The 13173-nt window shown below is 37.5% G+C and overlaps 1 protein-coding gene across 5 annotated transcripts in view; it reads left to right on the top strand.

Annotated features, from left to right (window-relative positions):
- Positions 1 to 13173, top strand: part of LOC132142542 (zinc finger protein 827-like) — a 74264-nt gene that overhangs the window by 49076 nt on the left and 12015 nt on the right. For all 5 annotated transcript variants that reach the window (XM_059552495.1, XM_059552494.1, XM_059552493.1 and 2 more), the window contains exons 6-8: positions 6527 to 6763; positions 8433 to 8487; positions 8574 to 8674. In XM_059552495.1, the coding sequence (XP_059408478.1) occupies positions 6527 to 6763; positions 8433 to 8487; positions 8574 to 8674 (393 nt within the window). The remainder of the gene's footprint in view (positions 1 to 6526; positions 6764 to 8432; positions 8488 to 8573; positions 8675 to 13173) is intronic.

Here is a 13173-nt window from a genome sequence, read left to right as displayed (position 1 = left end):
TAAGGGCTCTTGCATGGCAAAGGGCCAATCAAGGGTTAAGACTCTTGCAGCAGCATTATTTGTCAGAAATATTGATATCAATCAGAATGTGGGATTATAAGTATGTTGCTCACAGTCCTTAAGCTTAAACTTAAAAAGATTTCTAATTGACCAATGCTGAAATCTTGTGATAGAGTGATCATTGATGATGATCTCCTGAATGGTGATACTTGGAACAGAACCTCTAGACTTGATTCAACCTTCTAAAGAAACAAACCCACGGACTATGCATAGTAATAGGAGCATTGCAAGATCAACAGCAACTATGTTGAAATGTATAGATGAAAGAAGTTGGATTGTTGATTGTGGATTCATTACAAAAATTGGGCTGTGAGGCTGTTAAAAATAAAGGTGGGTTAGTAATGCAATGTTTTAAACTGTGCATGTTGAAAAAAAAAAAAGGAAGAACCCAACAAACACACACACACACACACACACACACACACACACACTTAGACTACTTTGTTGTTGGGCTACTGGTAGACCATACTCACCCAGATTGTCCCCATGTGTATTTTACAACTGCAAGAAGACAGCCTTTTCACCAATCTAGAGTGTAGATACCCAAGAAATGAAACCACTGTGAAGCCTGCATGGCCATTTGACCATTTCCTGCATCACGCACAACCCAACATCCCTCCAGTAGCCTCTTCAGGGGCATGTGGAGCACTGATTCTCTCTCGCTTTCTCTCTCCAGCTGAGGTGAGCATTGCATCATGATGTGCTGAATTATTGAGAGGCTGTTCAGCTGCTGGTTTGGGATCAGCTCTCCCTTGTCTCTTTGCGGGCTGCGGTTGCTCTGGACCTCTTTGAAGCGGCTGAACTCTTCACCTCGTGTCTAAGCGGGTCATTCTTTCCGTCTGGCCAGAGGAGATGTAGTGCATTATGACAACCTCGTTCTCTATCCTTCTGCTCCACCTCCATCTCACTCTCTTTTTTGTTTCTCTAAAACTTCACCTCTATCTAGCTTTTCCTCCACTGCATCTGCTCTTCAGGTGCATGTCTTTTTAAAGTTAAAGTCTCATTTAAATATTTTCTATTAATATACAATATATGCAATATATATATATATATATATATATATATATATATATATATATATATATATATATATATATATATATTATTAATTTATATATATGGAAGAACCTAAGATGAAACAAAAATAGTGTTCTCTTTTCTAACCAATCTCAATTTTCTATCTTTATTTTCTCTTCCACATTTTTCTGCTTTTTAAAGTTAAAGTCTCATTTAAATATTTTCTATTAATATACAATATATGCAATATATATATATATATATATATATATATATATATATATATATATATATATATATATATATATATATTATTAATTTATATATATGGAAGAACCTAAGATGAAACAAAAATAGTGTTCTCTTTTCTAACCAATCTCAATTTTCTATCTTTATTTTCTCTTCCACATTTTTCTGCTCCCCCCTTCTCTTCCCTATTTGCATCTCTTTTGTGTTCCCTTTCTGCGTCTTTCTCACCCTCACTGTCTCACCTCCAAATTCATATTCTCAGGCTACTGTACAGTGCATCAAAGTGCATGTGACAAGTTGGGTTTGCATGTGTTGAATGACTAATGCTCTGAGGCTGTCAGATTGTTTAGTATGCCAAACGGATGTGGTGGGAACGATGGTTGATTCATGCCTTTATTGTCTAAATGAGGGTGAAGTTTGCAGTACATGTCTTTGTCACCAACCTTCAACAGCTTCTTATGTGGCCCTCGGAGATGTCTGATGTAGAAATACTGGTGGGTGAATGCAGTCACATAATATAATTATAGGTAGTTGACATGACATCCTTTTGTCAAGCTGGCATGTCGTGTGGTGTGACATGCTTTATGCTTTATGCTTTCTGAAGCTATTTTTAGCAGCATTTTTCTAGTTTTCCCTGTCCTAATTTTATAGATGACTTTTTATTATACATACAGTTTGTTTGAGCTCAAATAAATTGAGAAACTCCATGCAATATTTATACTTTTAAAAATTAATCTGTCACAATGGAGGACTATTTAAAATGAAGAGTGAAAGCAAAAAGGTGACGTTAAATAATCTGAATTTTTACTCTAAAATCTAGATGATGATTTAAAAAAAAAAGGAATATGTTTTGATGATTTTAGGGGTGGCCAATATTACACATTTTATTTAAAAAAAAATTATTTCATGATAAAAATGTGAATCACAATATAATTATTTTTGTTAATCTCTTTGTTAAGCTAGAGAATTACAAACGAAAAAAAAAATACATACAAAAATGCAAATGTACTTAACTTAAAACAGTTCTTTTTTTCAGGTACACTAGATCTTACAGTAGCAATAAGAAATACTACAGAATATGAATGATCAAATCTATAAATTAAGCATAGTCTTTGTTGTATGAATTTTATCTACAGTGATTCTTATTAAAGCTAAAAAAGCTATTCAGCTAAGAGCAGTGAGTGATTTTATCTGTCTTTTGCAGACAGCAGATATATATCTGCTGCTAGCTATATTAGGAAGTATATTGCTCTTCATAACTTTTTTTACATCAAGCACATCCCATGCTTTATTTTCTCATTCATGTTTCTTTCTAATAACTTGTGCAAATGTGTGAATATATAATACATAACACAAATATATTTACGTAATGCAGTATAAATGTCAATAACTTGTGTGAATGTGTGAATATATTCACATACCGCAAATATATTTACATAAAGCAGTATAAATTTAGCAAAATCTCTGTTGATTGACTTTATATATTGTCACCATGAGCTATGTATTATCATGATGATGACATACCGTATAAAATTAGAACAATTAAATTACTGTAGAAAACAATAAAAGAATAATGTTTACTTGAAAAATCTATTAAAATATCAAATAATTACCCCCAAAAAAGCAAATTATTATCAGTGATCTGCAAATGATTTTCTGTCAGAAAGTTCTGAGTGCACTCAGGTATGCACATACAATTTTGTTAGTGTTTACAAGATGAGACTGACAAGGTGGATCCTCCTTTTCAAGTTGCACATTATTTTTACAATTGTTCATACACTTGAGTTCCTATTTTTTATCTCTGTGTAATAGCAGATTTTTATATAGGTAAAGTTTAAAATAAATGTGCATTCAAATCAACCTTTCCAAAAAAAAAAAAATATATATATATATATATATATATATGGTGGGATCAGGGACCCTCAAGTGATCTGACACATTTGAAACATTTGTCCTTTTCACATCTGTCATTTTGAAAGAGAGGAAATGTTGTTTAGATGTGCATTCTTAAATCAATTTTGCTTAAAAAGTCGCTCGCATGTGTGGTCATGTAAACACATTAATTATTTTTCTCTAAGCATAAACCGCTGGACATAGCTATGTTTTTACCCATTAACCCCGGCATATAAACACCTTATCCTATGCATGTGTGATACGTGACAGGAAAGCATCCTTTACTGTGGATTTAAGCACATCCAGTCATAGTACGCATTTTGCAGTAGAGGAGGAAATATATTATACTCTTTATTGACCCAAAAAATTATAAGTTCTCATATCATACAAAAGAAGTGGTACAGTCAAAGAAACTGCAAACATCAGAGAATTTGAGTTCTGAACACATTTCCTGATATTTTGGAACATTTTAAAGCTTTTTTGAACATTGCAATGACCATATTGTGACGTCACTTCTTTTTAAAATCGGGTAACGGCTGTTTTCTGGCATGTAATCCGATGTCATGAGCTGATTCTTGGCAGTCATCAGCATATTGGTTTGCATGTAAACATGCTCACTGGTAAGAAACAGGGAAATTGGATCATGACATCATGCAGGTCAAATTTGAACCTGCATTTCCCACATAAGCACCAAATCTTTATCTGTTGCACACACTAAGCCACAGCTTCGGTTTGCCTCTGTTTTCTATTTGTTTCCATAAATCTGCACTGGTTTATAAGAGCTCACTCGAGGTTTTGATAGAGCAGATGGCTAAACAGATAGTTGCCACTGGTCAGCCTCGGTTTAACCTCCATACAGTTTCAGTGTGTGTGTGTGTGTGTGTGTGTTTGTTTGTATTTTCCATTTAGTATTTGCTCATTTATGTACTCATGATAATTTGCATATGTAACACACTGGCTATTTTAGATGCTTTCAAAACACTGCTGATTAGGGTTGCACTCTCTTCCTAATAGTGACCCGCTCTCTACATCACTCTTTTTTATGTACATGTGTACAAATGCATTTGAAAGCAGTTACTGACGTCACTGAACCCAAGGCGAGAGTGCATTGCTCTGTGTGTGTGTGTGTGTGTTATGAGACTGCTTGTCCCCTAAATGACCCCAGCCCTCAATCTGGCTCCAAGCACTTTATTAAGGGATTAACAGGCTAGTGGTTGTCAGTGTCCCCGTGTGCCATTGCCTCCTCCAGCTCCTGACACCTGGGCACACTACTGACCCCCATCCCTGCCCCCCAAACACACACACACACACACACACTCAGTCACTGTAAACATACACTGTACTCACATATAATCTAGGTCAGACCCAGACAACAACACTCCAACAGACCCTGCCCAATAACGCTCACTGTTAATGGGAGGGGTGGAGGTCACCCGGCCTACCCACAATCTCCTGCTCCCTCGTCTCCGGCCAGGCTAAATTCATATGATTACACCCCCTCGGCCTCCCTCCCTAGCTGTCTGATCAAGCATGGTCACCCTTGAGAAGCATATGCCATCTACAACTCAGCTGTATATACTGTGAGACGTCCGATCTGATAAGAGGAACAAGCTAAAAGTTTTTCTACCCTCCTTTTTTCTCCAGTCTAAACGTAGGGAGCTTTTTTATATCAGAAGGGCAGAGTGAGTTTACAAGAGCAGGTTTTCATTAAAAGAACTCTGGCGTTCCTATGAGCTTACTGACTGTCTGTCTTTTTTGTCCTGTCGTGGCGCTTGCATGTTTTTTAGACTAACCATAGAAAGTTCTTGAAACCTTTGGAAGTTTGTAAATTTACTGTCAGGTCCAACCCTCTCTTTCATGTTCTGCTTTATACTACAGCATTGTATAACTGCAAATATTCAAAAACAGATGTAAACTCGCCAAATAACTGGATTATTCTGTGTTTGGTATTTGTTTGATTGGCACAAATGAGATCTTCTGGTACACTTTTATTTATTTTTTTATTAAAGATGGACTAGGAATTGATTGTATTGGGAGGAGGTATTTGTTGTACTCTTTCTTTTTGAGTTTGGCCTTTGGAGCAGTGAGTAAGAAAAAACATTCTGAGTCATTTTGACCAGACCCCCCCCCCCCCCCCCCCCTTTTAAGCCAAATTATAGACATCTGCTTCAACTTTAACTGCCTTTGGTAACAGCCTTATCTCAATGATGCCCTTGTCTCTGTAGAAGTTTAAAACTCAAATGAGTCACAAAATGGACAACCAGGCTCAAATTTAAATATGTTGCACATGACAGTGAGTTGACGTCTGTGCTTCCTTTGGCCAGGGGGCTTATGGGTTAGAAAATCGTGCTTCTTGGTTTTTCACAATGTAGAAAGAAAATGTGGGTGACTACCAGGTCCAATTCGAGAGAGCCCCAGAACAAAAATGGGGCCATAACATAAAAAAACATACTGATTAATAAAGTGAAGTGGTGAACACTACAATTCACCATACTTTTGGGTCAGTCAGTCAAATTGTTTTTTTTTTTTAAATATATTTATTTATTAATTTATTACTTAAAAATGTATACCTTTATTCAGTAACAATGCATTAAATTGATTAAAAGTGACAGTAAATACTTTCTTTGATAATAATAATAATGTTTTTTGGAGCACCAGTGATTTTTGAAGGATCATGTGACTGAAGACTGGCATAATAAAATTCAGCTTTGAATTTGAAAATTCACAATGTTTTTACTATATTCTTGATCGAATAAATGTAACTAGGTGAGAATAAGAGACTAATTTCTTTCTTAAATCCTACTGACCCAAAACTTTTAAGCAGTGGAATGAATGAATGTATAAATGAATACATGAATAAATAAAATAATAATCGAATGGTACTGGTAATCTACTAATAATAAATATGGTACCATATTATTGTGCATATTGAGGTCATTCATTTTCAGGCTAGGAAGAAATTGAGTACTTGGAAAAGCCAATAGGCTATACTAAAAACAGTAACTTTTTCAAGGATCATCCGGAGGCATCTGAGTACCTTCGCCTCAGGACTGCCTCTGACTATCACATACACAAATGACACTACTCTAGTCTTGATTCAGACATGTTCAAACCATTGGGGCAGTGACCGGATATACTCATGGCGATGGCCACTTATGTGAAAATATATTTGCCCGAAGCAGAAATTTTACACTTATGTTTAGAAGTTTGTTGAAATCTCTATCCTTAGAATCCACTGCTAATTAGAATCAGTGTTATAATGGTTGATTACAAATGGATTAACATTAACTTTAATTGGCATTTTCAGAGAATAACAAAGAAGCTTGCCACCAGAACGTCATATTGAAGGCGGAGCCTATGGAAGTGGACCCGCCCTTAGAATTGTCCCCACCCTCTTCTCATCGACTGGGCTTCAGCACTTCAGGGGCATGTGAGAAGAAGGAACCAATGGTCCTCCCAGATCCTTTGCCCCGCCCCCAAAATGACCTCTTCTCGCAGGACATATCAGTCAAAATGGCCTCTGAGCTGCTTTTCAAACTGTCTGGTAAGTCTCTACGACAGAAGAAACAAAAACTGTCCGTTTAAATAAAAAAACAGCTCTCCGCTGCGACAGTCTTGAGGTTTTCTTCTTCATCGTCTTCTCTGATTGCTGCACTGACACACTAGAGAGTGGAGGGATATTTGTGGTGTTAAACGATGGCAGGATTGAGCTTTCCTTCCAAGAGTGTTCTGAGGATTAACAGAGACAAACCTGCCCCCAGCGCTCCTCGCTGCCAGCTACAGCTCTCTTTAAATGCCATCTAGCACCTCGGAAGCCTATCACACACAAACACACACACATATATATATATATATATCTGTACACCAACCTCACACGCACACCATTTGCATCCTCCCACCTCCCCCCTACCCCATGGGAGTGGTGTGTAGCTGCATAGTGTGTATGTATAACCCCTCAACCCTCGACTCCCTCAGATTGTTCTCAAACATTCTGGCTCAAGCACACTCGGTTGCACACACTTCTCTTGTCTCTCTCTTTTCTCTCTCTCTCTCTCCCCCTCTTGCTCCTGTGCAGCATCGTCATGGCAACGCAGAGAGCCCTTCCATCCTCTGTGAGCTGTGTAACCGAGAGGGTGTCAGGGAGAGGGGACTTAGGAAGTGCCACCCAGGGAGCAAGGTCATTACCAGACCACCAGAAGAGAGAAAGACAGGCAGATAGACAGACAGGCATGAGACACTGTTCTCTTTTGCCCTCTGTTTTTCAAGATTCTAAAAGCAGTTTGGCAAAACACGGTTTAAAAATCTAACCACTGCAATCCCTGCAGAAAAGAGTGTCTGAAGTCAGAATGCATGGCAGAAGTATTTTCTTATTTAGTACTTTTGTCCTGGTTTTCCAGTAGAAATATGTAACGTAAATTTACTTGAGTAAAAGTGTGTCATATATTTTGAATTGAATTTATTAAATTCTAATATTTATTCAAATGCATTATGCATTTTCCTAGCCCATTGTCAAAGAGCAAAATCAATCAATTTTGCAAGATTTTTTACTTAAAACAAAAAAACATACTATTTGACAGCAAGAAAAAAGAAACTTCAAAAATATTCCAAAATGTATATATTTTCTGAATATTACTTACCCAATTTTATGTTTATATTTTTTACTGGAAAACAAAAATTTAATTCTATTAATTCCATTCTGGCTGGTTTATGCTGGTCTAGCTGCTGGAAAAGCACAATCACAAAATTAACTGAAACTATTTAATTTCATGTCTATAATTTTCTTTTTTTATTGTTTTATTATTGTTGAAAGCATTGCATTTATTAGAGATTAATGAGTTTGAGAAACGAACTTTAAAGTGGGAAAAACTATTTTATAGTAGTTTTAGTAAGCCTGATCTTGCATTTAGCAGGATTACCAGAATTATTGAGTTTGGCAAATTAATTTTAAAAGGGGGGAAACATTTTTACAGCAATTTTGGAAAATCTGGATCTTGCAGAACAGCATTCTAATCTACCACCATGCAAAACACAATACATGCTGCACACTGGCAACAGTTGTCTTTTTATCAGCGATGGATTAATGGTCAGCTTTATTAATGAATAGTTCTACTAACAAATAATTGCCTTATTACACCTAAAGGTGGCAAATGATTTTTGTAGGTACAACACAAAAACAAGCCTATTCTTAATTCCATTGTGTTTTTCTTTTTCAGAAAAAGTAAGTAAAGCTAATGACAACAAAGACAATGCATCGTTCAGTATACACAGGTGGGTTTACTGTTGTGCACTTATTATGCTGCCAGGATATAGGGAATCACATTTATTGAATCTAATTGTAGCTTTTGATTTTCCAGCCCTTTCCTAGACGACCGCTTTAGACAATCACCTTTCAGCACGCGCTCCAAGAGCTCTTCCCCAGCTGAAGCTGGATCTTCAAGCAGGGTTACCCAGCAAGGTAAGACTATCTCCTCTTCACCAGCCAAGATCCTTTACTCACATTCAGCATCCATTAAGACAGACCTGTAATAAATATTCTTTACTGTTCTAACCCATTTACTGTGTTTCATTATTTTTAATATAAACAAAACATGTAAATTGCGACACGCTTCAGGAGGGAAAAAAAAACTCTTGAATTATTTGTCTGTCTCAGACATCACTCATGGTCAGATTGTAGTTCATACAGTTCAATGTATGCACTATATCATGTTCCTTCCAAAGGTACTGTCCAAATACAGGTCATTTTTATGCGGATGTGGTATTCATTTTGGACCCTGCTCACATCTACGTACATCTATGTATACAAGTCTACCCTCTCATTTAATGCGAGGCTACAGAGGGCCCTCACACCCACCCAGCTTTGAGACCACTGCACTGTGCAGCTGGCACTCCCTGCTTCCCTCTACTGGCCCCTCTGGCAAAGGGTAATTAGTTTGCGCTGGCCTGGCCCGATTCCCTACACCAGTTAATGAAAAAATGATTGGGTTTTACGTGTCCAGGGTGCAAGAAAGTTAATTCACTACACACTCAGACATGCGTTCGTTCTTCCGCAGACACAAAGCGGACGTACGAAAAATCACATGAGAGAGGCCATGACCCTTGTCTACCTTTTTTAATTTCTCTCTCTCTTTCTCTTTCAAATTATTTCTCTTACTCCAAGTGTCTAACTCCTTCTGACCCGGTGTGGGTAGTAACTCCCACTCCTTAGTTAAGACAAAGAGCTCTAATTTTTTATTTTTAACAGCACAATCAGTGGGTGAAAAACGATGAATTGCTTTAAAATAGTTATGTGTTTATGCCGAAAATCATTTCTGTATAAAAAAAAATGCTTTTATGTAGTACTTGGCTGCATCAGATGAATGGCATTGCCTGCTTTTACATCTAATTTTTATATGTTTCACTTAATTGCATGAGAATACTTAAGTTCATTGCGTCATCCTTTGTGTGTTCGGTGTGTGTGTGTGTAACACTCCTCTTCTATCCTTGCCTCTTGCCCCGGGTTATCTTCAGCATCATTGTGGAGGTTGTCTCTTCTCTCTCTAATAACACTAATTAAACTATTAACCACTTCAAGGCATTGATGTAGATGCTCTAGTGTCTCAATTAGGTGTCAGTGCCTCATTTTATTATTGCAGAGTCGTGAACTTTGTATATTTTGACCCCAAATGTAGCATTGTTAGCCTGTATCCAGCTGACTGAACAAGACACTAGATAGTTACAAAAATCTATAATCATTAACTTACCTGGAATATAAAAGAAGATACTTCAAACAACTTTTTAGTCCATCCTGTGAAAGTCAGTGGGGTCCAAATAAACAATTGACTTGTGTGTATTTACAAAAAAAATTACCATTTAAAAGTATGGGGTTTGTAAGGTGTTTTTCTTTTTTTTTTTGAAAGTCTTTTCATATTTACCATGGCTGCATTTATTTGATTAAAGATACAGAAAACACAAGATATTTAATATAATGGTTTTCTATTTTTAGATATTTTACCATGTATTTCTGTGATGGCAGAGCTGAATTTTCAGCAGCTATTACTCCAGTCTTCAGTGTCACATGATCCTTCAATAATCATGCTAATATGTGTATGAAATATTTTTCAGAATAAATAAAAATAAAATCTTGCTGACCCCATGACCCCAAAATTTTAAACAGTAGTACATCTTTTTTGTTGTTGTTGTTGTTGTTGTTTGTTTTCAGCAGAAAAAAGTAAGTCATACAGATTTTACCTGGAGTGAGTGAATCTCTTTAGGTTTGTTAAGGAGCCTGGTTCTGAAAGCACAACTTATATTGGTTCCCAGTGATTCAACTCCATTCAGTAGGAGAGGTGAGAGGTGCATCAACAACAAGAAAACGAATGTATTAGGGGATAGTCATAAGCACTGCACAGGCATTTGTTCACTCATGTCCCCCACTGAGGCATTGTGGGAAGGTGCCATCTTTTCCCTGGCAGTCCCCAGGCTCTGTGTCACACCAGAGCTGTCGGCACCACATCACACCGCACTGCCGCTTAGTGGGACGTGAGTCAGACACACAGGTTCATATGAGCGGTGTGACTCAGTGGAACCGTGGGCCCCAGGGTGACGAGGCTGATTCAGGACCCTGTGTCTGATTGTGTGTTGCCTGTTCTAAACTCACACATAGACTGAAGCAGAGGGCAAAACACCCACTGTAGTTTTAATTAAAGCTCTTATGCAGTGCAGGCCAGTGTCGGGGACGGCTGGGAGACGTCACACACATGGCACCCTTGTTTAATTATGCGGTTTAGCGATGCTAATTCATGCTGATAGTGTGGCACTACTAAACAAGTTGAGTCTTTAAGATTCTATATGGTCAAAACATCATCCAGTAATAGTAAGTCTGATATCAATATGTGCTTAAAGGTACAGTGGTATAAGGTATATAGGTGGTTTATCATTTATTTTGTTTTCTCTTTTTTGGCAAATGAATCGCAAATGGCAGCTTAGGGAGGCGGAGGGAGTTTTTAAATCACAAATGAACAAGAGGAAAAAAAGCCTTCTTGCACTTCCTTCAAATGTGGATGTCTAAAATCCTGCTTTTTTATGGAATCCAAAAAAAAACCTCCCAATGTTAGTAAGCTATTTTTTTTCCTGTTGCGGTTAGAGTGTCTCGCTTTCACCTGTCTTCTCCTCCAACATGACTCTGTGTGACAGCAGTAGCAGTCATCTTTTTTTCCTGAAATATTTCTCATCAGATTCTTTCAAGGATAAATGATCTGAGCTAAACTATTCACATTACTTTAGTGGAGGAGTTTAACTGTATCTCAACAATAGTCTCATTTGTGTCTATTTTCTAAATATTTTTAAAAGAAACAAATGAGAAAAAGTTGTTACAGCAATAAAAGTTTCTTCTGGGTCATAATTTCCCTACTTTTCCCCCTGTTGGCTTAAAACCGAAGTAATGTGCCTCGCTTTTGAGAAGTAATACATCAGCAGTAAAATCGAGCAGGGAAGCAAGACATCACTTATCCTTATGTCTTTTAAAATAATGATGGATTTCAGAACATACCACAGGATAGATTGCTTACATTAGTTTTAACAGCTGCTCTAGGACCAATAAAAACCTTGGCATCTTTGTGCATGATAACAATGAAATTGACACCCTGACATTAGATTGCCCTGTGGACTAGATTTAACTAAAACCGTTGATGGAGTTTGAGGAGTAAAGGGGCACTTTTAGCATCATTCCCTATGACTTCTAGAGGAAGCGTACCGACAAGTCAGACAACCCCTCCCATTGGGCCACTTTGAGACACTATTTCCGTCAGGAATTTGGGGTTTGGTCTCTGGCAGAAGATGCGAGCATCCCCATGACAATGTCCTTCAGGTCTTGCGTCCAAGGCCAGTGCATCTGCTCTTTAATTGCCACCATTAAATTCTTTCTGATATGCCAAAAAAGAAAAAGGAAAATGCTGTTTCTCCCCAACCACTTGCCCCCCTTTTCCTGGCCATGCCCCCATCAATCCTGAGGCTGTATTACTTATGACAGCATTTGTAAAAAATGTGCCTATTTATGAGCAAACCACAAGTCCAAAGGGACGGGCACACATGCTGCATATCCAAAAAGCCCCATGAATGTTTATTGAACGGATCAAATGCTGTGGTACATGCATAATAAAAAATACAAATAAAAAACTAAAGTCATTGATATGACCTACAAACCCTAAACATGCATCTCTGAATGCCTAGACATGATTAAAACCCTTTCAGTTGCAAACCGCAGGCTTTTTATATTTATTTTTTAAAATAAGTATACATATTTCTGTTCCATTTTGGCTTGTAAGGAAACATTGCTTAACATTAGACAACCTGTCTGCCTCTTGTTTTATACAGAATTATGGCCAGGCGTTCATATTGCACCAGACATCTATTTGAAGGGGCTGTGTTACATGATGACGGAATTTCTCTTCGGTTTATATATTTATTTATCTATTCATTTATTTATCTCTCTCTGCCTCCTTCCGGAGAGAGAGAGAGAGAGAGAGAAGGCGTGGTGCTGCATTTTAATTTGATGCCGAGTCAACCACCTTCATCAGAAGGTTAATTCAGACACTCTCCTCCTCATGCCACTTGTGTGGCATGCTGCCTCTCTCTCTCTCTCTCTCTCTCTCTTTCTTTCTCCCCCTCTCTTGCTCTTCTAATGAAAGGTGAAAAAGGAGCACACAGTCCAATGTCAAGATAAAAAAACACCATGTTGGCTACCTGATCTGGATGTATAGACTCATGAACATATTATCCAACACAGTGACTGACCTCTTGCCAACCTCCATGTCTCCTGGTTTCTCTGTTGTACCTGCAATTATATGGGATTTAAATCCTGCCAGGACTCAAAACTGAAAATACAGTTCTGAAAGATTGAAACTAAGTGTTCGATAACTCAAAATCTTACAAAAAAAGTTTTGCAAGATCGAAAAATAAGATTTGCAAGCTTGCAAA

The sequence above is a fragment of the Carassius carassius genome, chromosome 6, assembly GCF_963082965.1.
Source record: "Carassius carassius chromosome 6, fCarCar2.1, whole genome shotgun sequence".
Taxonomy (NCBI): domain Eukaryota; kingdom Metazoa; phylum Chordata; class Actinopteri; order Cypriniformes; family Cyprinidae; genus Carassius; species Carassius carassius.
This window is presented reverse-complemented; position numbering and strand designations above follow the sequence as displayed.